This window comes from Meles meles, chromosome 3, assembly GCF_922984935.1.
Source record: "Meles meles chromosome 3, mMelMel3.1 paternal haplotype, whole genome shotgun sequence".
In the NCBI taxonomy this organism is placed as follows: Eukaryota; Metazoa; Chordata; class Mammalia; order Carnivora; family Mustelidae; genus Meles; species Meles meles.
The window spans coordinates 140470487-140496136 of NC_060068.1; the positions used below are offsets into that span (position 1 = coordinate 140470487).

The 25650-nt window shown below is 47.2% G+C and overlaps 1 protein-coding gene across 2 annotated transcripts in view; it reads left to right on the forward strand.

Moving 5' to 3' along the window:
* GLRA1 (glycine receptor alpha 1) overlaps positions 1 to 25407 on the forward strand; it is an 80365-nt gene extending 54958 nt beyond the window's left edge. The window contains exons 4-9 of one of the 2 annotated variants that reach the window (XM_046000255.1): positions 2744 to 2967; positions 5686 to 5768; positions 7134 to 7271; positions 9059 to 9273; positions 18401 to 18547; positions 25005 to 25407. In XM_046000255.1, the coding sequence (XP_045856211.1) occupies positions 2744 to 2967; positions 5686 to 5768; positions 7134 to 7271; positions 9059 to 9273; positions 18401 to 18547; positions 25005 to 25319 (1122 nt within the window). In that variant the 3' untranslated portion in view covers positions 25320 to 25407. The remainder of the gene's footprint in view (positions 1 to 2743; positions 2968 to 5685; positions 5769 to 7133; positions 7272 to 9058; positions 9274 to 18400; positions 18548 to 25004) is intronic. The other variant, XM_046000256.1, reaches the window with a different exon arrangement.
* Positions 25408 to 25650: the final 243 nt, after the last annotated feature.

Sequence of the window (25650 nt, forward strand, 5' to 3'; positions counted from 1 at the left end):
CCCTGAGCAGGCAGAATCCACAGAGGCAGTGTGGAGGGGAGAGGAGTGTCCCCAGCGCGCAGCTGGCTATCCGCCCCTGTGGGATGGGACAGCGGGTAGGGCTGACATCCCTTCAGAGCCCAGCTCCGCCACTTACTAGCCCTGGGCCCTGGACAAGTTTCACAACGTTTCCAAACCTTGGTCCTCTTTTCCTCACCACGAGAAGTTGAGTGTCCAGCTTGCAGGGGTTTTGTGAAGACTGAGTGTGTGTGACAGCAACTAGAACAGCGCCTGGTGCCTAACAGACCATTTTAAGAAATGCCACTTCCCTCTTTTCCAGCCGCATAAACAGGACTCATGTGTCACTGGCAAGAACCTCAAAGTGAAGCTAGGGTTTGGGGACTGGAGGCTTTTCCTGCACCACCACTCACAGTCCATTTCCTCTGACGTGATTTGCCCTGGGCGCTCTCACACACGCATACACACGTGCACACACACACACACACACACACACACACTCCACATAACATTCAAGAGAGAAAGTGAGGCTATTTCTAATTTCCTGATCAGAGGCGGCCAGATTGGGAGCTGCCCATTACTGTCAGCAGCAAAAACAAAGTATCAACATCTAGGTCTGGCCTACAGCTCTCCCTCCACCACGGGATTTATAAGACATGAGATTATGAGATCAAATGTCATTGTCTATGGGGCTGGAGGGAGAGGATTCAATTAAATTACAGAAAAACCTATAAAATACCTTGGAACACTTTACGAAGCTATTGATATTTCCGGAGGCAAACAGAATGAGACCCGTACTGTGGGGGAACCCAGCAGGGGTGAGGGTAAGGGTGGCGAGGAGGGTTGTTTGTTTTAGTCCGTCCCTGCTGATGACAGATCAAGAGTGATGGGAAAGAAAATGTTGCAGGGTCTCGTTTCTCCAGCACCTTCGGGGAAAGCCCCAGCAGGTGCTCCTGTGTGGAGGTTATTCCTGGAAGGATGGAATTCAGAGTCAGACCTGAACTGAGGTTATTAATCTTTTGGGGAACTGTAGACCCTTTCGAGAGTCCAGCACAGACAACCAAGTTCTTCTTCCAGGGAAAACACAAATAAATCCCAAATTCTACTTGCAGGATCATAAGAGTCCTAGATCCCAGGTTAAGAGTGCCTCCCTAACAAAACTGAAAACATTTCTTCGTGAAAATATTTCTTAACTTCATGACCCACTTTCCTGGCATGGAGACCTACCCTTCCCATAACTGCTTCTCGGGCTGCGATCGGTTGGTGAATGGGCTCTCTCAGCAATCCTAGGACCAACTGAACAAATCCTCAGCTAGGAGTCAGGACTCTTGGGCTCTGACCTGCCTTTCAGAGTGATACTGGGTCAGTCTTAACTCTCTGGACCTCAGTTGCTCCATCCGGAAAAGAAACGAAGGTGGGGGGAGGGGAGGAAGTTTTGACAAGGATGGCAATTCCTAACATATATTCGGTAGAAGGCAAGCATCACGCACAAAATGCAAGAGTTCAGTGCCCAAAATAAACCTCCCCTCTTGGAGATACATGCAAATAACTAGCATATTAAGGTCTCCGAAAAGTCCCACAGTAAAAAATCAGTTGCATTTGGTTTAGTCCAACATTCCCTAATTGGCTTGATCGTGCCTTTTTTTTTTTTTCCCAGCAGAATAACTACACTAGAGTCCCATCTGAGAAGCATTAAACTTAGCACTGAGTTCAGAATCCAGTAAGATGTGACTCCACAAACTCTATTAATCCTCCCCAAAGGCACCTGGCTGGCTCGGTCAATAGAGCACAAGACTCTTGATCTTGAAGGCATGAGTTCAAGCCCCACGTTGGGTGTAGAGCTTACATTAGGAAAAAAAAAAAATTAAAGAGAAAATCCTCCCCAAACAAATAAATTAACATGTGTGATAGAAGGTTCAGAGGCTAGGACTGAAACAGAACGGTATGAACCCTAGGACCAGCAGGAGCTCCTCAGAATTCACCTGTCCTTCTTTCACTGCTTGGGAATTCATTGCTCCCTTCAGGCAGAGTAGCTTGACCGCTCAGGTATCAGCTTTTAGCCTCTCCTTTTACTCTGTCAATCTACAGAAGAGTGACACTCAAACTTTACTGTGCATGGGAATTACTGCCCTGATGGCCTCCATAATAAAAGGGGACTTCAGGGGCACCTGGGTGGCTTAGTTGGGTAAGCAGCTGCCTTCGGCTCAGGTCATGATCCTGAAGTCCTGGGATCGAGTCCCACATAGGGCTCTCTGCTCAGTGGAGAGCCTGCTTCTCCCTCTCTCTCTGCCTGCCTCTCTGCCTACTTGTGCTCTCTCTCTCTCTGTCAAGTAGAGACAAATTTTATTTAAAAATAAAATAAAAAAAGTAAAAGAGGGACTTCAGCTTTATCTGTGATGTGCTCTCTCTTATCCAAAAAATGAAGCAAACATGACAAAATGGCAACGGGATGAAAACAGGTGTTTACTATGTCAGGTGGAACTTTATTTTTGAAAACTTTCAGAAGAATACCACTAAATAATCTCAGTTCAGAACTGAATATACTTGATAGGGCGCTGACAGGATCTTCAGGGGTGACTCCCCTGACTTTCTTCCTGAGGCACAGACTTTATGTCTCACCCACATAAGATGCAACCGTACTCTGAATTCTCCAAAAGGGACTTTGGGAAGCATGAAAGCCCCTGGGCCCTCCAAGAGCAGACCTCCCGGGGCCTAACCCTGACTACTCCGTATCTCCTGCCTATAGGACTACAGGGTCAACATCTTCCTGCGGCAGCAGTGGAACGACCCCCGGCTGGCCTACAATGAATACCCGGATGACTCTCTGGACCTGGACCCGTCCATGCTGGATTCCATCTGGAAACCCGACCTGTTCTTTGCCAACGAGAAGGGGGCTCACTTCCACGAGATCACCACCGACAACAAACTGCTGAGGATCTCCCGGAACGGAAATGTCCTCTACAGCATCAGGTGAGTTCCACAGAGGCTCACCCTGCTGTCCTCCTCAGAGTGCACCTGGTCCCACAGCCTTCTGGGAGCAGACGCTAAGAGGTGGGCCAGCCAGGGCTGCACAGGCCCGGGCAACCCCACACCTTTGCACGGTGTGCGGAACCAGCTCTGTAAGTTACACTCAGGGAGGAAGGAGAACATACCAGGCGAAGTCTTAGAGGTGAGTGGTTCGTTATAACCAGGGGAACCGAGGAAGCATCTTAGAGGGGTTAAGGTTGGGTCCCTAAGCTTAGCCAGCATTTCAATAAAACAAGAAGGGAAAAGAGTATTTAAAGACAGTGCTCAGCAGCAGGGGTGTTCAGTTTCTCAAGATGAGTGAGTTCTAGAGAACTGCTGTTCAACGTTGTGTCTAGAGTTGACAATACGATTTTGTACACAAATATTTGTTAAAAGGCTAGATCGCATGTTAAATGTTCTTACCACAATTTTTAAAAAGTAGCAGTAGCAAAGGCACAAAGCCTGAAAAGTCCCAGCAACCTCAACAAAAATGAGCCTGCCAGGCGACTCACAGGTACAAACCAGGGCTGCTCCCTCCCTTCCATAAATCCCTTCCACCCCCAAACTTTGCACAGAGTCTAAGAAGCCGGGACCCCCTTCCTAGCTGGGAGGTATCCTACAGATACTGATTGGGGCAAACTTTAATAGTCTCCTGCCAACTCTCCCCACATAATTTCCTATTTCCTCCCCCAAGTCATGGAGAAAATGACCAATGTCCGTGCTAGATTCTTATATATGTAGCATTCGTGGAGAATTTACCAAGTAGGCTGGGTATTTTACATATCTTTTTTGTAACCCTCCTAACAATTCCATGAAATATTTCTGTTATGCCCATTTTGCGGATTAGACAAGTGAAGATCTGAAAACTTAAGCGGCTTGCCAAAGTTCCCACCAGCCACCTAGTAGCACAGCCCCGATTCCAATCTGTTAGTGTCCATCTGATGCCCACTGTGAGCCTAGCCGAAAGTGCCCGGCATGCAATAGGCACTCATTTGATGAATGAATGCATATGTGTTTATTTCAAAGAGCTTCTAAGAGACACTGGCCCTAAATGACTCCTCCTCCCCCTCCAGTTCTTTGGGGGAATCAATCTTTCTGTTTCCATTAGGAGATGAGCTTTAAATATCCAGGCCCATAGGAGAAGCTATAGCCGTTCTAACCTTCAGATATGACTGGACTCAGGGTGACTCCTGAGAGCAGGCCAGGTAGGAGAGGGGATTCAAGAACCTCAGTGGGGAAAGGAGGCCCTGAGGAGGGGACTGCTGGGAGGAGCCAGAGGCAGACGTGGCCTTCCTCCCGCTGCCGTCCTGTCAGCGCACATCCAGATGGAAGGCTGATGGGCTCAGGACGGCCGCCGGTGCCCTGGCTGCTGGGGCAGAAGAGGTGCACTGCTGGATTTTGCTGCTGCCAGGCGGGTTTGGAATCTCTACAAAGCTAAGCCCCATGCAGCATGACAGAAGGACAGATCAGCAGAAAGTGATGTTCCCAAGGTCATTCAGCTTCAGAAAATTAACCTAGTGTGACAGCTGCCCCACTTTGGAGCTTTTATCTCCAAAAATTCAACTCTGTTCACTTTCTTTTCACTTTCCCTCTCCCTCTCCCTTCCCTTTTCCCCCCTCTTGCTTCTATCTTGTGCTTCAATGGGGCCCAAATCCAGAGCAGCAGGCATGAGCTGGAGGGGAGAAGCTGACACGGGGCCATGCCCTCATCATGTGCAGTAAGGTGCCGGTGGCCAAGTGTCACCAGACCACCACCGATGAGGTCCTTTTCAGGAGAACAGTGTCAGAAAGTAAACACAGGAGCTCAGAATCCAATGGCCAGGAGACATAATTTTGAATCCTGCCTTTGAGTCATCACGCACTGGGTGACCTTGCAGGAGTCCCGACCAATCCTTCTCTGTACCTCAGTTTCCTCAGCTGTCCAGTGAGGGAGTTGGCCTGATGATCTAAGCCTGTCTGGGCTCTGAGAGCTTTTCTTCTCTATTCTCTGGAGCAGGTGCTCCGACGTGGGCAAAGCCTTTGAAGCTGAAGCCTTGCATCCTAGCCTGAACTGAGCACCTTGCTTCTGTTAGGGGCACTCCCTCTGGTTCTGAGGCTCAGCCTCTGCCAGGGTGAAATAACCCAAAATAGACAGCTCTCGCAGAAGCTGGGGGCACCCACCACTTGCCAGCTGACCCCAGCATGAGCCCACAGGTATGAGTCAGCTCTGTTTGGACACCCAGAAGGCAAGGGCCTCTTTAAAATAGCGTTTGATGAGTCCAGTGTATGAAGGGAGGCAGCAAAGAACCACTTGAAGCCCCTGCTGCAGGTGGTCCTGGATGCCTGAGGCTTGGGGCTGCTCGACTTGGAATGGAGCCTCCACTGAAGAACAGGGATCAGGGGCAACACCTGGCCTCCAGGCCTTCAGGCCATGGCTGAGGGCAAGATGTTTAGAAGCCAGACAGACTCCACAGAAACCCACAAGCTCCACTGACTGTGTGACTTTAGGCAACATACTGTATCTCTCTGAGCCTCCATTTCCATATCTGGAATGTAGAAATACACATATATTATTTCAATACACACTAGTTCCCTGACCTCCTTGACCTCTCCAAGATAACTGATTTCCTGGTAATAACTCGAATGGAGGCACAGCTTCCCTGGTGTGTGGCTCTAGCATCATTCAACTCCCTTCTCTTCTCAGAATCACACTAACACTGGCCTGCCCCATGGACTTGAAGAATTTCCCCATGGACGTCCAGACGTGCATCATGCAACTGGAAAGCTGTGAGTCACTGCATGAGGGCTTTAGAAAGGACCAGACTCCCCTTTACCCAGGGGAGTTGCAGAAATTCCCACACGGCAGCAGCAGCAAACTGCTGGACCCCAAGAGATAACTGTCCTAGCCCAAAATACCGGGGTGGGGGGGGGGGCTTTGCTTTAAAAAATGCATTAGAAATCTAAGCACGCCCCGCCTACTGGCAGGCTGAGGCCTAGCTTTGGAGCCAGCAGTATTCTCCCAAGAGGCACTCTTCCGCGTCCCTTGTGGATACACTCTCCAGGAATGGAGGAGAAAGAGCTCAAATAAGTCAGGGTCCCTGAACTCACAGGGCTGCTCCCTGCAGCTGGGGACACATAGACAGCCGGCGGCACAAAAAACTCTAACACAGGGCAGTGAGTGGTAAGTGTGTTGTTGGAAGGCTGAACACTGCCGCCTCCGGGCAGTAAGAATGCTTCCTTCGGCCTGGGGAAGAGAGGGGGCACTGGAGAGGGCTTTATGTCGCAGGTCACAAGGGAACCTACCAGAGGAGGGAGCTGACCTCTTTGACTGCAAACGGAAACCAATCTAATTTAAAAGGTGGAACTTAGGGTGACTGGGTGGCTGAGGTCATGATCCCAGGGTCCTGGGATCAAGCCCCGCATCCAGCTCCTTGCTCAGCGGGAAGCCTGCTTCTCCCTCTCCCACATCCCCTGCTTGTGTTCCCTCTCTCGCTGTGTCTCTCTCTGTCAAATAAATAAACATCCTTAAAAAAAAAAAAAAAGGTGGAATTCAATGGAAGGACATAGGGCTTCCTCATGGACTTGGAAGACATACAGAAACCAGGGCAGAGGATTTAGGCAGTGGACTTAGGCTCTGAGGGAAACTGGCACCAGCCAACTCTGACCTTCTGTTGCTTGATTCAAGATTCAAGTCCTGGGACAGAGCATCTGACGGGGCTAGTTGTGTCATTACCTAACACCTCCGCCCCCGGCTGAGAGTCCCCCAACAGCTTTCTAGAGTCATTCCCCCAGGAAAAGCTGCTGTGAGCAGAGGAGGGAGCGTGCAAGGATGGCACGCAGACCCAATAGCAGATGTGAGCTGATGAGGACCACAGGGGCAAGAGGTGGAGACGAAAGGACAAGCGAGATAGAAGGCGGTGGGGGGGGGGGAGTCAATGTAAACAATTTGACCAGTTTTAACCTCCTCCGTTGCAGGGGAGGTGGGGGGAGGGTAGAAGAAGAGTGGGGAGGGGGTGGTGGAGAGGCAAGGTGGTCCCATGCATGCCCTCTCATGCCTGATGCCTCTCAGTCTCTAGCCCAAACCAGCTCCGACCCGCTGCAAATGAGTCCTTCTGGGTGGTGACCGCTGCTTTTTCTGGGCCCCCACCCCAGTTGGCTATACCATGAATGACCTGATCTTCGAGTGGCAGGAGCAGGGAGCTGTGCAGGTGGCAGATGGACTAACTCTACCCCAGTTTATCCTGAAAGAGGAGAAGGACCTGAGATACTGCACGAAGCATTACAACACAGGTAGGTCCAAACATTCGTTCAACTTCTGGTTCAACAGATCTTACGAGGTGCCTGTGACAGACACAGTTGTGTGTTGATTACCTCATGTTTAAGAGAAGAGTCTTTGAAACCAAGAAAGTGGCTCTGATGTCTTTTCCCCGGATGTCCTGGGGCACGTGATGCTCCGGCCACACACCTCATTGCCAGGGGAGCCGGGAGATAAGAGTCTTCGCTCCAGGTAGCAGCAGCCCAGCTCCAAATGAACCCTGTCCCTAAGGCAGAAGGGGGGAGCGGATACGAGGACATCTTGCAGTGTCTGTCACAGGGGACCTGGCATTTCTGACAGGACGCAGCACCCAGGCTGCTCTCCTCAGACCTCAGCAGGAGGGAGTTGAGAGGTGATGCTGAGGTCTGTGAGCAGTGCAGTTGGAAAGGGTCCCCCAGACTGCGAGCTGCGGGAGAGGGGAAGGACCCATGGCCGTTGTGCCCAGCTCTCTGTCTCCCAGGCATAGGGCAGCCTTGGTGGGAAGATCGGACACAGGAATGAGCTGGGGTCGGACCAAGACCGGTCTTGTCTGCCCTACAGCAGGCTGGGAAGGAGCTCACGGAGGCGCAGTGGAGGAAAGGCTTCCAGTCAGCAGGCCAGCTAGAGCCCAGCTGAGAGGGGAAGTAGGCCGCGGAGGGGCCTTCTGGGTGGAAGCAGGGGCTTGAGAGAAATCGCCGCATGCTCTGCTGCAGGTAGAAGGCCCAGAGCAAGGGCAGGCAGCCTGGGCTCTGCTGTGTTGGGCACAGCTGCCCCTTCCCGGGTCACCTCCAGAGATACTGCCCTGGTCCCTGGGCACACCGAGACGTGACGGTACTCCCATTAGCAGCCGTGACAGCAGTGACTCACGGAGTCCCACTGCCTCGCATACCACAGCCTGAAACTGTTCACACGGCGTTTTCTCATTCATTATCTCATTCGCTCTTCCCGGTTCCCACTTGGGTGAGAGCTGAGTTCTGCGCTAGGCCCTGTGGATCCGACGGGGGGAGAGGCTGAGGGGCCCCGACCGGTTCCAGGCAAGCACAGAGTTGGGGGGAAACCAGTTACCCGCAGTCCAGTGCAGAGGACAGACAGACAGAGGTGCCTACGCTCTCACTGCCTTCTGCCTACGGCCGGATGACTGCATGACCAGAAGAGGGTGGTGGGGAGCAGGAGGGTTCTTCTGCTGGTTGTGGGGAAGAGGCCTGGCGTCCCAGCAGTGGGATGGGTGGTGGCCAAAGCTCAGAAGGGTCAAAGTTCTCAAGGCCCAGGTAGAGTGGAAGGGGTCACGATGAGGGTGAGGAAAGAAGGGAAGTGGGATGGAAACAAAGGCCAGAGCATGGCTACGAAGAGCAGGCTGAGAAGTTTGAGCTTTTCCCTGTAGATAATGGGGACTTTTCTGTACGAGGAGGGAAGGAAGGAAGGAAGGAACATTTTTACAAGAGGAAGTTAGAGACTCGAGTCATGTTTTGGGAAGGTACCTGGCGGAAGGCTAAGGACAGGTCCGCTGAGGCCCACTCTTAGCAACAAAACAGGGCTGGTAAGGGTGACGGCACCTGACGTTTCTGAGCATAAAAGATGTGAGGAGTGCGCTAAGTCCTCATCTCACCCCCACAGTAACACCATCGCGCTCATCACCCCTAATTTACCACAGATGAGGGAATGGAGGCACACAGATTCCTACGCTTGCCTCAGGAACAGCTAGTGTGAGGCTGACCCAGGCCTCCAGCTGAGGCTGTTCCGGCCTCCCCAGAATACTCCGCCTTCTCACCATAATTTCTCGCAGGTAAATTCACCTGCATCGAGGCCCGGTTCCACCTGGAGCGACAGATGGGCTACTACCTGATCCAGATGTACATTCCCAGCCTGCTCATTGTCATCCTCTCATGGATCTCCTTCTGGATCAACATGGACGCCGCACCAGCCCGTGTGGGCCTGGGCATCACCACCGTGCTCACCATGACCACCCAGAGCTCTGGCTCCCGAGCATCCCTGCCCAAGGTAAGTCCTACTGCCCAGAGCACAAAACACCTGGACAGAGAAGGACACCATCTCTCTACCCTGCCTGAGATGAAGGAAGCACGAGGAATTGGTCACTGTTTCTTCATTGGCCGCCCTTGGCAGGATGCAGCATTCTGGGGCATCAGAGCTCTCCTCCAGACTGGACACTGTGTCGTGCACAGTTGCCAAACCCCGTGCTTTGCTCTGATGTCTACCAGCAGTCCACAGGCATATCCTGCTTACGTGTCATTCACACTCAACCCCACCTCCTCCTCCATTCACTTCTAGTGCGAAACACAACGTCCTGCTCCTTGCACCAGTAACAGTAGCTGCTTTGTGGGGGGGGGGGGGTGTCTCCAGGACCACCTCCACGTTCAGAGATGTGATACGACTCACAGGACTCAGCATAGCATTGTACTCACAGCTAAGATTTCTTACAGCGTTGCGTTAAGGACACACAGCTCAGGGGCATCTGGGGGCCGCAGACGGATGAGCGTGGGACTCTTGATTTCACTCAGGTCAAGATCTCAAGGTCATGGGATGGAGCCCCACATTGGGCTCCCTGCTCAGAGTGGAGTCTGCTTCCCCTCTCCCTTTGCTCCTTGCTCCACTCTCTCTTTCTTTCTCTCTAAGATGAATAAAGAAATCCTTGACAAAAAAAATAAAATAAAAATCTCTAAAAAAAATAAAAAATAAAAAATAAATTTAAAAGAATACACAGCTAGGTGATAAAGGAAAAAGACACAGGCAGGGTCTGAAGGAAGCCATCTGCAGGTTTCCTTGTTTTCTATCTCCAGGCCCCCAGGGCAGGACCACACAGAGCGCATTCCTACCCTAACAATAAAAAGGCAGTCACACATGGGGGATGTTTCTGCCCAGGGAGATAGAGACATTGTTTTGAGGTTCATTTAAGATTCAGTACGGATGATTTTTACTGGGTGCGGGTCACACTAGCCCCTTCCACCTGGCACACACCAAAACTCCGGACTCCCCGGAGGAAAGCAAACATTTGGCACAGTCCCTTGTATTGGGCAGTCTAGGCACAGTGAGGCATCATTATCACTTAGGGAAAGCGGGAACATTCCCAAAATCCAGGTTCCCAGCTCTCAATCAGGGGCCAGCCCTCAGTAAGATAGCAGCCTCATCCCAAACATCATATATGAACCCTTTTCTTCCCGTACCTCGATCTTCTTTCACATTTCTAACGTTCAACACCACGTTCTGCTCCTTTCACCATTCTGTCTTGAACCGTACTCTGCTCCATTCACTATTAACGCCAGACACAGCATTCCACTCCATTCACTCTTAAAGCCAGATACACATTCTGCTCCATTCACTCTGTGCTAGACACAACATTTCTGCCCCATTCTTCAAACACCAGACACAGCATTCCACTTCATTCGTTACCGACACCAGACACTAATTCTCCACCAGTCGCCCTTGCAGTAAATGCGACATTCTGTTCCTTTCACTGTTAACCAGACCTCACATTCTGCTTAATTCACTTTTAACGCTAGACATGATGTTCTGCTTCCTTTACTATTAATGCCAGACACCCCTACTCCTCCATTCACCCATACGTGAGGTACAACATTCTGCTGCCTTCGCTGTGAAGGCTTGATGCCTCATTCCGCTCTACTCTCTTTTAATTCTAGGCCCTGCATTCTACTACGCTCACTACTACCGTCTGAACCCCATTCTGCTTTCATCACTCACCAGCAGACACAACATTCAGCCTACTGTTAACGCCAGACTCCATATTCTGCTCCCTTTAGCCTTATGCTCAATCCAACATTCTGTACCATTTCCAATTAAGGCCTCATTCAACATTCTGCTTTGATATAGAAAAGTTGGAAGAATATACAACGATCACTGTAATATCCTTCACCTGGATTCCAACTGTTAATCATCTTGCCACATTTACTTTAGTTCTCTATAAAGATAAGCAGGTGGGTAGGTAGGTGGGTAGCTAAGTAGGTAGGTAGGTAGATAGACACAATTTTTGTTGAATCATTTGATGGTTACAGACATCATGATGAGGCATCTCTAAAGAAGGAATAAGGACCCCAATGATATTTGTCAAAAAAATTAACATTAATTCAATAATAATTATATTTGTATCAATTCTATTTATATATTATACATCAATTTTATATCAATAATCATTGAAGTAGAAGTAATTCCATAATATCATCTAATACAGAAACTTCAGGTTTTCCCAATGTCAAAAAACATCATCAATAAATATGGCAAGGGATCCAATCAAGGATCCAATCAAGTTTCGTACTGTATGTGACTACTCTTTTGTTTTTCCAAACGTTTTAAAAGATTTTATTTATTTATTTGAAAGAGAGAGAGTGCACACAAGCAGGGGGAGCTGCAGAGGGAACAGAGAGAGGGAGGCTCCCCACCGAGCAGGGAGTCCCATGCGGGGCTCCATCCCAAGACCCTGGGATCATGACCTAAGCAAAAGTCAGCCACTTAACCAACTGAGCCATCCAGGCACCCCTGTATATGGCTACTCTTTTAACCTAGAAAAGTCTCTCCACTGCTTTTTATTTTCATGATATTTCATGTTCCATTAGCTTTTAATGTGAGAGATGACATTCGGTTTCATCTGCCATCAACACTCGACACCACTCTCTCCTCTATTCACTCTTACACAAAACTCAATAATCTGCCCTTTGCCCTATGAACACTAGACTTTGCATTCTGCTGGATTCACTATAAATGCTTGAGACCAAATTCCATTTACTGTTACCACCTGACAAGACACCCTGCTCTATGCAGTTGTAACAGCAGATGTACCTGCTTCCTTTTCCTGATGTTAGAGTCAACAACTTGCTCCCCTGTCTATTAAGAGTTGGTGCCACATTCTCTTTCGCTTATGATTGATGCCAGACTCAACACTCTGCTCCACTCATGGGTAATGCCAAACTCAGTATTTGGCTCCATATGCTATTAATACTCAACCTCACATTCTTCTCCATTCACTTTTTTTTAAAGCATAAAATTCAGTAGCAGGTAATAATATTTGCTAAGTTGCACACACTCACCACTGTCTAATTCCAGGACATTTTCATCAGCCAGAAAAGAAAGCCCCATAACTCATCAACAGTCATTCCTCATTCCCTACTCTGTCCAGCCTCTGGCAACCCCTACTCTACTTTTTACCTCCGTGAACTTGCTTCTTCTGGACAGCTCATATAAATGGAATCATATAATAGGTGCACTTTTGTTTAGCATAATGTTTTCAAGATTCATCTGTGGTGTACATTGTATCAGTACTTCATTCCTTTTTGTGGCTGATTAGCATTTCCATTGCATGGATCTATCACATTTTGCTTATCTATTCACCAGTAGAGGGACATTGGGGTTATTTCCACTTTTTGGCTATTTTAAATAACTGCTAAGAACATCTGTGTACAAGTTTTTGTGTGCACACATGCTTTCAACTCTCATAGGTATTTACCAAAGAGTGAAATTGTTGGGTCATATGGTAACGATATGCTTAACTTTGTGAGGAACTGACAAACTGTTTTCCACCACTTTATAATCTCACTGGGGTTCCAATTTCTCTACTTCCTCACCAACGCTGCTTCTCATCTGATGTCTCTTTGATTATAAACATCTTAGTGGATGTGAAGTAGTATCTATCTCACTGTGGTTTGGGTTTGCATTTTCCTAATGATTAGTAGTGTTGAGCATTCTTTTCATGTGCTTATTAGCCATTTCTGTGTCTTCTTAGGAGAAATGTCCCTTCAAATCTTTTGCCAAATTTATAATAAAGGTATTTCTCTTTTTATTGGTGAGTTGTAATAATAGTTCTTTGTGCATTGTGGATTTTAATCCTTTATCAAAGATACGATTTGCAAATATTTCCTCCCATTTTGTGGGCTATCTTTTCACTTGATTGATAGTGTCCTTTAATACACAAAAGTTTTTAATTTTGATGAAGTGAAATTTATCTATTTTTTCTTTTGTTGGTTAGCCTTTGGTATCATATTTAAGAAACTAATGCTTAATCCAAAGTCACAAAAAAGTATACCTATATTTTTTCCTAAGAGTTTTGTAGTTTAGCCCTAAATTTGGGCTTTGACCCATTTTGCATTTTGCATACGGTAGGAGGGAAGGATAGTATTCTTTTGCATGTGGATGCTGTTAAGGCAGCACCACTGGTTGAGAGGGCCACCCTTCCCCTGCATTGAATTTACAACCTTGTCAAAAATCAACTGGCCATAAGCGTATGGGATTATTTCTAGACTCTCAGTTCTGTTCCACTGATCTACATATTTATCCTTATGTCAGTACCATACTCTTGATTACTGTTGCTTTGTAGTAAGTTTTAAAATTGGGAAGTATGAGTCCTCCAACTTTGTTCTTTTTAAAGATTGATAAGGCTATTCTGGGTCCTTGGCATTTCTTTTCGAACCTCAATATGAATTGAAAGTTTCGTTCGTCAATTTCTGCAACAACAATAAAAAAGGAAGTTAGATGAAAAATGCACTGAGTCTGTCGATGAGTTTGGAGAGTGTCATCATATTAATGATATCAAGTCTTCCAATCCATAAACCCATGATGTCTTCTCATTTACATAAGCCATCCCACTGCCTTCTAGACTGCTTGGTTTATTTTTTTTTCTTCCAAGATTTTATTTAAATTCAAGTTAGTTAACATATAGTGTAGTATTATTTTCAGGAGTAGAAGTTAGTGATTCATCACTTAAATACAACAGCCATTGCTCTTTTCAAATGCCCTCCTTAATGCCCACCATCCATATAATCCATTCCCCTCACCCACCTCCTGCCAGCAACCGTCAGTCTATTCTTTATAGTTAAGCGTCTCTTATGGTTTGCCTCCCTGTCTTTTTCTTATTTTATTTTTCCCTCCCTTCCTCTATGTTCCTCTGTTTTCTTAAATTCCACATATGAGTGAAATCATATGGTATTTTGTCTTTCTCTGACTTACTTTGCTTAGCATAATACCCTCTAGTTCCATTCACATCATTACCAATGGCAAGATTTCAATTTTTTTGATGACTGAGTAATATTCCAGTGTGTATTTGTGTGTGTGTGTGCGTGTGTGTGTGTGTTTGTGTGTGTGTGTGTGTGTACCACATCTTCTTTATCCATTCATCAGTCGGTAGACATTTGGGCTCTTTCCATAGTTTGGCTATTGTTGATAGTGCTGGTATAAACATTAGGGTGCAGGTGCCCCTTCGAATCATTATTTTTGTATCTTTAGGATAAATACCCAGTAGTATGATTGCTGGGTCATAAGGTAGCTCTATTTTCAACTTTCTGAGGAACCTCCACACTGTTTTCCAGAGTGGCTGCACCAGCTTGCATTCCTACCAACAGTGTAGGAGGATTCCCCTTTCTCCACATCCTTGCCAACATCTGTCATTTCCTGACTTGTTAATTTTAGCCATTCTGACATGAGTAAGGTGGTATCTCACTGTGGTTTTGTTTTGTTTTTCCATGATGCCGAGTGATGTGGAGCACTTTTTCATGTGTCTGTTGGCCATTTGTATTAGACTGCTTGGATTCTCATGAGAAACCTCACTCCTCACAATCACACTGCCGTTCTGTATGCCCACGGGCCCTCTCTCTAGGATTTAATAATCTCTACCCACCCCTCAGCTTTAAAGTATATAATCAATCCAATGACAAATCGGTTGTCATTCTTATTGAGGATCCCTGGTACATGACGAGTTGCTTCTCTCTTGCAGCTTTTAAGATTCTCTCTTTGTCTTCTGACAGTTTGATTATGAAGTGTGTAGGTGTGGAGCTCTTTTGCATTGCTTGGAGTTCATGAACTTCTTAGGTGTGTACATTAGCGTTTTTCTTCAAATCTGGAAAAATTTTGGCCATTATTTCTTCAACTACCCTTTCTGCTTCTTTCTCTCCTCTCCTTCAGGCACACTCATTAAACATATGTTTGTGTACTTGATAGTTCCCCACAGGTCTCTGAGGCTCTGTTCCTTTTTCTTCATTCTGTTCCTCTGACAAGATAATCTCAAGTTCACTGATTCTTCTTCAACTTCATGGATTCTTTCTTCTGTCTGCTCAAATATGGTATTTATCCTCTCTAGTGAACTCTTCAGTTATTTTTCAACTCCAGAATTTCTATTTGATTCTTTTTATCATTCCTATCTTAGGTTCAGTTTGGTAAGACTTTGTTCTCATAATTTCCTTTGGTTGTTTATACAGGCAGGTCTCCTTTAATTCTTTAAAAACATTGGAAATAATTGATTTAAAGCCCTTATTAAGGGATGCCTTAGCATCTGTCTTCAGGTCAGGTCATGATCCCAGGGTCCTGGGATAGAGTCCCTCATTGGGCTCCTTGCTCAGCGGGGAGCCTGCTTCTCCCTCTGCCTGCTGTTCCCCCTGCTTCTGCTCTATCTCTCTCTCTCTCTGACAAATAAATAAAATCTTTAAAAAAATAATGATAATAAAATAATTAAAAAAATAAAAATCGGAAAAAAGAATAAAGCCTTTATTAAGTCCAACATCTGAGCTTTCTCAGGGGCAGCTTCTTTGGAATCCTTTTTTTTTTTTTCCCTCCTCCTATATATGGGCCTGTCTTAGTCAATTTGGGCTGCTATAACCAAGTACCAGAGATCGGGTGGCTTATAAATAAAAGAAATCTATTTTTCGTAGTTCTGGAGACTGGAAGTCTGAGATGAGGTGACAGCATAGTAGGGTTCTGGTGAGGACCCTCTTCTGGCTGCAAACTACCAACTTCTTCCTATATCCTCACAGGGTGGAAAGAGAGTTGCCACCTCGCTGGCCTCTTCTTATACAGGTGCTAATTCCTTCAAGAGGGTTCCACTCTTAAAATCTAATTACATCCCAACAGCCCCATCTTCCCTCACATTGGAATTAGGATTTTGACCTAGGAAGGGACACAAACACTTAGTCCGTTGCAGGCCCATCCTTGATGTCTTTGCATGTCTTATAATTTTTGGTTGAACATTACACATTTTACATAATGTAATGTGGCATCTTTTGGAAGTCAGATTCTCCCTCCTCAAGATTTGTTGTTGTTGTTGTTTGTTTGTTTAGTAACTCTTGTGAACTAATTCTGTGAGCTCTGTATCCTTTGTTGTGTGGGGTCACTGAAGTCTGCGCAGTTAGCTTGGTGGCTAGCTAAAATTGGACAGAAATTCGCTTAAATGCATGGAACCTAGAAATCTTTTCCTAAGAGCTTTTCCTACCTTTTCCTAGAGCTCTACAGATGTATTAGGACACACCTCCAACACTCAGCCAGGCAGTTTACAGTGTTGCCTCACCCCTCGCTTGCAGCTTGCTCAATGTGTCAAGGTTAGCTGGAGCTGAGAGCTAAGGGGCCTTCTCAGGCCTTTCCTGAGTAGCACCCAGACCTAAGCACACACAGCAATTCTCAGAAATATGTCAGAGCTTCCTAAAGCTCCCTATGGATATCTCATTCCCCTAGATTTTCCATTTAAGCTTTTTAATCAACCTACTGTCTGTGTCAACTTTACCTAAGGCCTCAGGCTAACCTGATATTCTAGAGTTGCCACTGACTATTTTCAACAGATGCCCCTAGGGAAAAGGCTGCTCCACTAGGCCAGCTCCAAGGCAGGTGAAATAAAGACGGCCTTCCTTGTGAGTGAGGTCTTTCAGCGAACCACAAGACGGGCCAAATAATGACAGTTCTCTGGCAAAGGGGGTTTAAAGAAGCTCCACCTCTGTTCTGCCCCATCCACCAACTGCCTGGATACTGGTCTTCACTTTGCTTGCAGACTGTTGATTTTCTAGGCTAGCACAGAAGTGGGGACAGGAGAACAGAATTCGGCAAGTTAAAACACCACAAGTCCCCAAGAGAAATGAAACATATGTCCACACAAAAATTTGTACAAAGATGTTCACAGTAACATTATTCATAATAGCCAAAAGCTAGAAACAACCCAAACGTCCATCAACTGATGACCGGGTCAACGAAAGGTGGTATATCCATACAATGAAATATTATTTGGCCATAAGAAAGAATGAAATATAGGGGCGCCTGGGTGGCTCAGTGACTTAAGCATCCAACTCTTGGTTTCGACTCAGATCATGATCTCAGGGCAATGGGATCCTGCCCTGCAGTGGGCTCCATGCTCAGCAAGGAGACTGCTTGTGATTTTCTCCCTCTCCCTCTGCTCCTCTCCTGCTTACATGCTCTTTCTCTCAATAAATAAGTCTTCAAAAAAAAAAAAAAAGGAATGAAATACAGATATGTACTGCAACATGAACGAATCTTGAAAACATTATGCTAAGTGAAAGAAGCTAGTCATAAGAGGCCACATAGTGTATGATTCCATTCACAGGAAATGCCCAGAATAGGGGATCTATAGAGTCAGAATGTAAATTAATGGTTGCTTGGGATGGTGGTGGGGGACAGGAATTGGGAGAACAGAGAAAAGAATAATGGCTCAAAGTCACTGGAATTCTTTTCGGGGTGATGAAAACATTCCAAAATTGACTGTGATGATGGTTGCATATATCTTGAATGTATGAATGACTACTGAAATGTACACTTTAGCTTTGTGAATTGTATGGCATATGAATTTCATCTCAGTGAAGCTAGGTTTTGTTTTCGTTTTTGTTTTTAATGCCACAAAGTTTGAAGCTCTTACTGGCATTCAGCTGACTTTTTAAGTAAATGCGTTCATGAGTGCTGTTAGCCTTTGGTTAACAGGGCTTCTGAGAAAGTTTATTCTGACCATTTTTGCTGTTGCCCTCATTGCGCTCACAGCGAAGAGAGTTTTTGAAATCTTACTCTGCTACTTTTGCTAACATCCTCTGTTTACTTTTAGTGTTAGGTACACCACTCCCTGTCACCCTTAGACTAAACACAGCATCTGTTTCACTCAATGATGATGCTAGATACACCAGCCTCCTCTCCTTACTACTCTTCTAAGTACCATATTCTTATTTTCTCCAGCGTTTTGTATAGTCTTCTTGGTGCATTTTTCTTGTTTCCTCTGCACTTCCCCAATATCCCAGCTGAGGAGTGAGTAGCAGTGGGTAATGGGGGAGCTACCGAGGAGCAGAAATATTGAACTATTTCATTCTCCCCTGCCCTCATGCCCCTGCGCTCTTCCCCTCCCCCACTCCAGGTGTCCTACGTGAAAGCCATTGACATTTGGATGGCAGTGTGCCTGCTCTTCGTGTTCTCAGCTCTACTTGAATATGCTGCTGTCAACTTTGTGTCTCGGCAGCACAAAGAGCTGCTCCGATTCAGGAGGAAGCGAAGACATCACAAGGTAGGCCTTTGGATCGCTACCTAGAGAGGGACAGTGGGTGGTAAACAGAAGAGATCCAGGCAGCCTTGTATTGTGATATTTGTTTCAGTGGACCGTCCTTCTCAGTGGGTAAGGCAGACATAAAATAGGATTGAAGTCCTAGAACTCCTAACTTCCTCTCCCACAAATAATGCCTTGTTGGGTCCTTAGGCAGTAACTCTTCCAACCACGACACTATGGAAATGATCAGTTCATACCCAAAGACAGAACTGATGGAGCAAACACTGATGGGTTAACATAGTAACTAGCTGTGACCTGGAAGCTTGGCAGACTGAAAGGTGGTTATTGGTGTTTTCTGCAAGGCTGCATTATTTCCAAGGGTTTGGTTCCAGAAAGGAAGTACGTCACAAAAGATAAGATCTTTGAGTAGAATGCCCAGTGCCAGGCCTTTGCTTCCCACTCCCAAGAGAAGAGCATCACGCAAGATGCTCCCGCAGAGTGAATTCTCTCACTTTATGAGGGCGTGAATAAAAAACTACTTGGCCAACCATCTATACGAAGTCACCAACATCTGTTAACTCAGAGGCTGTGCTCCAACCAGCAAATGCCACTGGGGAGAGTGCCATCTGTGGGAACAAACTGGTTGCACACCTTGGTCTATAAATATTTCCCCCAAAGACTTCTCCCCTGGAGATCAGAGAACCTGCTTTTCTTTCCACACACTTTCTCCTTTGTTCTCTGAGCACCAACAACCCTAGTTTTTTCTCCTTTTGCTCAAACATACACATAGCACTTCAGATGTCTTGTTCTCTCCTGGAATGCCTTCCCAGTGAAATTTGTTTGGTGTTAACCAACCACTCATTTTCTGATACTCAGCTGAGGCATCTTCCCTGATACCTGGGTAGAGGGATGGGTCCTGTAGTGAGGTTCTCATGCAAAACTGTCAAGTATGGCCATGCAGACTGTATCCTACACAGGCCCCCTCGCCAGTGAGGCACTCTTCTCTAAGTTCTGCCTCGGCATGGACTGTATGAGCCAGAGGAAGGGATTCCAATTCCTATGTCTAGAAAGGAGGGACGCCATTTTTCTAATCTGCCCAAGGATGCTGTGTGAGCTAGCAAAGGTCATGCTCTACTAAAGCTTAGTTTCCCTCCTTCTGAACATTCATTTTGATTTGTAATTGTACATTCATGATGTAGTTTTTTGGTACTTATCTCTTCCACTGAATTATGAACTCCATAAGGGTGGAGACCATGCCTACTTTTGCTCAGTGCTATGTCTCTGGTGCCTAACAGAATGCCTGACACATAGTGAACATGCTCTAGGAACAAAGAGGAGCCTTTCCAGTCAGAGAGCCTACACAGAAGTTTTTCCAGCAACAGATTAGGGCAAACAAAAACCCATATACTATGACCTGTCAGGCCGTACCACATACCTGCCACACACCAATGCCCTACAAGCTTTAGACCGTCCTACTTCTCCTAGCCCCCTCCCCACCTACCATGTACTGTGTCAAAGGACCCTGTTTCTTTATCACTGGTTAGTATGTGACTTCAAGCTCTCCTTTTTCTGGGCCCAGTTTCTCCATCTGCAAAGTGGACTAAATTGGCACACTGGGGGACTGTGGTAAGGATTAAATCAGATTACAAAGTAGCTTTAAGTTTTTGTTCCTGCCACACAAGTGCCAAGGAACCAAATGATTACCCATGCACAGATTTCCCAGTGTGTTTCTTAGACATCAGCGATCTGATTCAATTAACTTCTAGCAGTTTACCATAGGCAGGAGGCAGACATTTCAAACGGAAGATGTCCATGGGAGTTCAGGTATAACCATCCTTCTAAATCTGCATTGAAAGAGAAAACCATCTCAGGTACAGCAAGCCAGACAGGATTTCTCAAAAGACTTCTAATTTTAGTCCTCACTGCCCATTGGATACTTGGCCTCTGATGATTAAAATAATCTAAGCAAGGGGCTCCTGGGTGGCTCAGTGGGTTAAAGCCTCTGCCTTCGGCTCAGGTCATGATCCCAGGGTCCTGGGATCGAGCCCCGCATCGGGCTCTCTGCTCCGCAGGGAGCCTGCTTCCTCCTCTCTCTCTCTGCCTGCCTCTCTGCCTAGTTGTGATTTCTCTCTGTCAAATAAATAAAATATTAAAAAATAATAATAAAATAAAATAATCTAAGCAAGGAACTGACCACACCTAACAATCTTGGGAATTCATTCTTTTTCCTTTTCCCACCGGCTAGCTGCTTTTTTGCATTTTCCTCTGCAAAAAGAGGGTTAATACATTTGTTGAAGAGACCCTTACTTATGGAGACTATGTCCATGATATTTGACTAGCATCAGGCCACTAGACTGTGCACTGCACAACTCGAGGGGGCACTATTTGCAGAGACTAAAATGTAAATGGAGCCCTTGCAGACACGTAGTATGGTGGGCCTACTGTACCTCCGAAGGCTGCCTCCACCATCACCAGCTCCCTACCAGTTTACACACCAGCAGAAAACTAAACCTTCTCCTGGTGAAATGTAAACAAAGCCCTATGGGATTTGATCAGATATCCCTGCTCCATTCCCGCCTGGCTCTCTCACAGCATATTAGAGCCCTGTACGGGGAATCCTGTCCTCTCCTCCCTTGCCAATGACAACAGCAAGGAGGAGCGAGTCACTAGGATCACAGAGGTGCTGGTGGCCAAAGCAAGGGAGGTGCTCGAGGTCCCACGGCTCCCAGTGACCATACACCATCAGCTGCTTACCTGTTCATCAGTGTTTCTGTCCTGAAGCAGATAAAAAGAGCCCTGCTGTTTATTAGATCAAAAATAAGAACTGAGACTTACGCCCAGGCAGAGGTCAAAAACCAGTAGCCAGAGATGAAATTCAACATGCAACTGTCTTTAATTTCACTAGCAGTGTCTTAGAAATCTAGAATAAGGTACAAGAATTTAAAAAGTCACACTTTCATCTTCAAATAGTCACAGCTCTCTGGTCCCACTGGATTCACATCCCACCTGATCCGGGGGAAATGGAACAGCCTTTAGGTAGGGGAAGCATTCTCTGAGTCCCTTCTGACTGGAGATTTCTTCAGCCCTGGCTCATTTCTTCACTCACATTTCTCCCGCGTGGCCCCTTATGTGCGGTTGAATCAGTGTGACCTTGTTCCTAAGGGCTCTGATATTGGCTCAAATGTCAGAAACTACAAGGATGCAGAATGGGGTTCACCATAAAGCAGTGCTTCCTTTGGAGTAAACCCCTCTGCATGTGGCATGTACAGCAGCAACGTATAAGCTTGGGCTGCAGAAACCTCCCTTCAGCAGGACGTTTGCAGAGGGGGTTTTCAGCCCCAGATGGTGAGTGAAAAGGAGCTACTTCCATGCCTGAGCTTCTCAGAGCCTGTGATCTTGGCCGGGCTCCTCAAATCCCACCATCCTTCCATGTTACCTCATTTGTTGGGCACAAAGCATCTGGTCCTCCAATTCCCTGGCCGGCCTCATTAGTCAGATTATTAGGAAATCTGCGAGCCATACTGGGAAGGCACATTCCCAACCTCCCTGGGTTCTAGAGGAGAGGACCAGATTGCCCCTGTTCCATCCCCAAGCTTTCATTTCCTGCCATCTGCTGGGGAGAGCAGGAATAGCAAGCCTTTCTCCCATCATTTCTCGGGAATTTCCTTTCTCCTTGCTACCCTGTGAAACTGATGATCATCTAACCAGATGGGGCCTCCAGGCCACACCGCCACCCCTTCTACTCCCATGTTTGATTGATGAGAAAGGCAGAGAATAATTTGCCCAAAGCTGTATATAAAATTAATTTGGTGCTTCCCTTGCATAACTAGAGCCTGGTAAGAAAACATTTTCAAGCACCCCATCCTGCAGCAAGGACAGATTTATACTGGTAAGCAAGAGAGCTGGACCCAGACCCCCTCCCAGGCACAGAGTCCAGTAATTTGCCCTTTAATTTTTTTTAATTTATTAATTTATTTTTTCAGCATAACAGTATTCATTGTTTTTGCATCACACCCAGCGCTCCTTGCAATACATGCCCTCCCTATTACCCACCACCTGGTTCCAACCTCCCACCCCCCGCCCCTTCAAAACCCTCAGGTTGTTTTTCAGAGTCCATAGTCTCTTATGGTTCGCCTCCCCTTCCAATTTCCCTCAACTTCCTTTCCTCTCCATCTCCCAATGTCAGGGTCCACTAATTTGAACAACTGCCCCCAACTCCTTTCCTTGGTCCTGGCGCAACCTTCTACTGCTGTCCTACTCATAGACAAATATTTGTTGAAATCTATTTGCCAAGCACATGTTCTTTCCCCCTTTCTGCAATGTGGCTGTTGGACCAGATTCAACCATTTGCCAATGATTTCTTGAGCATTTTTCACGTCTCAAATCCTCCTGGTACCAGGAATATAACCCCATTTTTAAAAAAAAGAAAAAAAGGAAGCTAGGAGTAGTGAAGATATACTGGTGAACATTTACTTATTCAAAAAATATTTACTGAGCTTTGAGCTTAGGTCCAGAAACCCTGTTCATATGTTCAGTGTTGAGAGTGCAACGAACATGAGTAAGACTCTGCCTTCATGGAGCTTAGTGCCTCGTGGGAGAAACAGACTTTAATCTGAAACACCATGTGGGGAGCCTGGGTGGCTCAGCTGGTTAGGAGTCTGACTCTTGAGTTCAGCTCAGGTCACGATCTCAGGGTCCTGAGATCAAGCCCCACATTGGGCTCTGAACTGCGCGTAGAGCCTGCTTAAGATTCTCTCTCTCCCTCTGCCTTCCCCCACCCTGCTCTCTAAAAAATAAAAAGGTTTGCATGAAGTAAAGATTAAAATGTATTTTAAAAGAAACATAATGTGATAAGAGCTTTAAAACAACAACAGAGAAGGAGGCACAGGGAGCTCACGGAGCACACAGCAGGGGCACCTTGTCTACCCTGACCCTCGGGGATGGCTTCTGACTCAGACATTAGTTCAGTGAAAGAGAAGGCGCTGGAAGCAGAGGTCCGGAGTATATCCAGGAAGAGAGAACAATTTGAGCAGAGGCTGCAGTTAAAACAGAACGAGCATGACACTTCTGAATATATGTAAATATTTGGGGGCGCCTGGTGCATGCAATGCCAGAGAGAGACGGCACACCTCAGACTGAAGAGGCAGGCAGAGTTCCGGTCATCCGGGGCCTCATTCACCACGTAAGGATGTTAATTATCCTGAAGCCAGCGGCAGCCCGTTAAAGAGTCCAAGCAGAAGATGACCGATAGGATGTGTGTTGTGACAACTCAGCTGGGTCGAGGGGGCCGGCCCGGAGGCAGTAGGAAGACTGGACTGGAAGTTGTCACCATGAGGCCGTGGGGTGACCCAAGCAAGGGTGACAGGAGCAGAGCTAGCAAAGGGCTCCTACGCAGTGTCGCAGTGTCGCCTGTTCTTGGTCAGCCCTGCCTGACACAGGAACAGGCGGGAGAGAGGTGGGAGGACAATGTGAGCTGCTCCAAGTTCCCCAGAGCCACACAGGCATCCACAGCTCAGTGGAGCCCCTCAGTGACACCGCAGAGCTCACACGGGACGATCACAAAGCTAGACGTGATGAGAGCGGACAACGGTGTCTCCACGAGTCAGATCAGGAGATCACCAAGAACTGGGAAAGGGAGAAATGAGAAGAATACAGGCAGCAGGCCTGTTGGCAGTGAGCATAAGGCAGGGACAGAGAAATGCACAAGGGTTAACTGGCAAAGTACGACCGACGGGCAGGTACGCTCAGCATAAGGTAAGGGGAAGGGCAGAAGCCTGTCAAGGTAAGTTGGAGTCATATGATAAAGGGCTTTGAATGAGCTATGTCTGAGGTTACAAGTGCCAGGGCTGTGGGAACGTGGAGGGAGAAAGCAGCTTTAGCGTCCCTGCGGCGTGTGAAACAGAACTGAGGCCCACAGTGTTTGCTCTCTCCGGGGCCATTTGCCACCACCCCCAACCCATGCCCGAGAACACACCCACTGGGGAATGGGGTGGGGGCAGAGGGCAAGGAGGCAACAGAGGCAAAGCAGGGGATCCCTCTAAATTGTCCCCTTGATTTCTAACAAAACAGCATTCAGAACGTCTGCTCATCTGTAACCTCTGATGGTCAGAAGAACGTCTTCATGTAGTGGGTGAATCTTTCCCCCACTTATAGGAAAATATAAAGTAAAAAAAAACCCTGAGACTGAAATAGAGAAGGGACTTGCCTAAGGCCACAAGGCCACAAGGCCAGGAAGTGACAGAGCCGAACTTGAACACGGGTCTGCAGACTCTCGGCCCCACCCCATCCCCTGGTTTGCATCTGTGTCCACATGCAAGTGGCGCCCCTCTATAAGGCATCACTCCCCAGCCAGCCTAAGAGCCTTCAGAAACCTGGAATGGTAGTGGCAGGGAGGCAGGGAGAACCAGACGGGCCTGGCCTGGCCCCCAGGGGAGTGCCTTGCAGGGAGGGTGCCCAGCTGCTATCTTATTTTAAGTAGAGCCCCATGCTGAATCTGTTCCAGGAGGATGAGGCTGGAGAGGGCCGCTTCAACTTCTCTGCCTACGGGATGGGCCCAGCCTGTCTGCAGGCCAAAGATGGCATCTCCGTCAAAGGCGCCAACAACAACAACACCACCAACCCTCCCCCGGCACCATCTAAGTCCCCGGAGGAGATGCGAAAACTCTTCATCCAGAGGGCCAAGAAGATCGACAAAATATCCCGCATTGGCTTCCCCATGGCCTTCCTCATCTTCAACATGTTCTACTGGATCATCTACAAGATTGTCCGCAGGGAGGATGTCCACAACCAGTGACGGGTCTGGGATGGAGGGGCGGGGGAGGCTGGGAGAGGGCAGAGTGGGAATAGCACAGGAATCTGAGAGCCTAGGGAAGAGGAGGAGAAGAGAGGGCGGGGGCACACATACACAACTCCCTCTCTCTCTGGGCTCCGTGCAATAGCAAAATGCAGTGATGCATGAATCTTAAAATGTGGCACTATCTATCTAACCGCGGGTGGGCTGCTGGGAGGGGGGGAGGGAGGGGCTTTTCTAATATAGGAGCTGAGGGGTCGAGAGGAAGGGGAGGGCTAGGGATGGGGGGTTGGGAATGGGGGAATAACAGCTTTCAAAAATTTGAATCTATGGG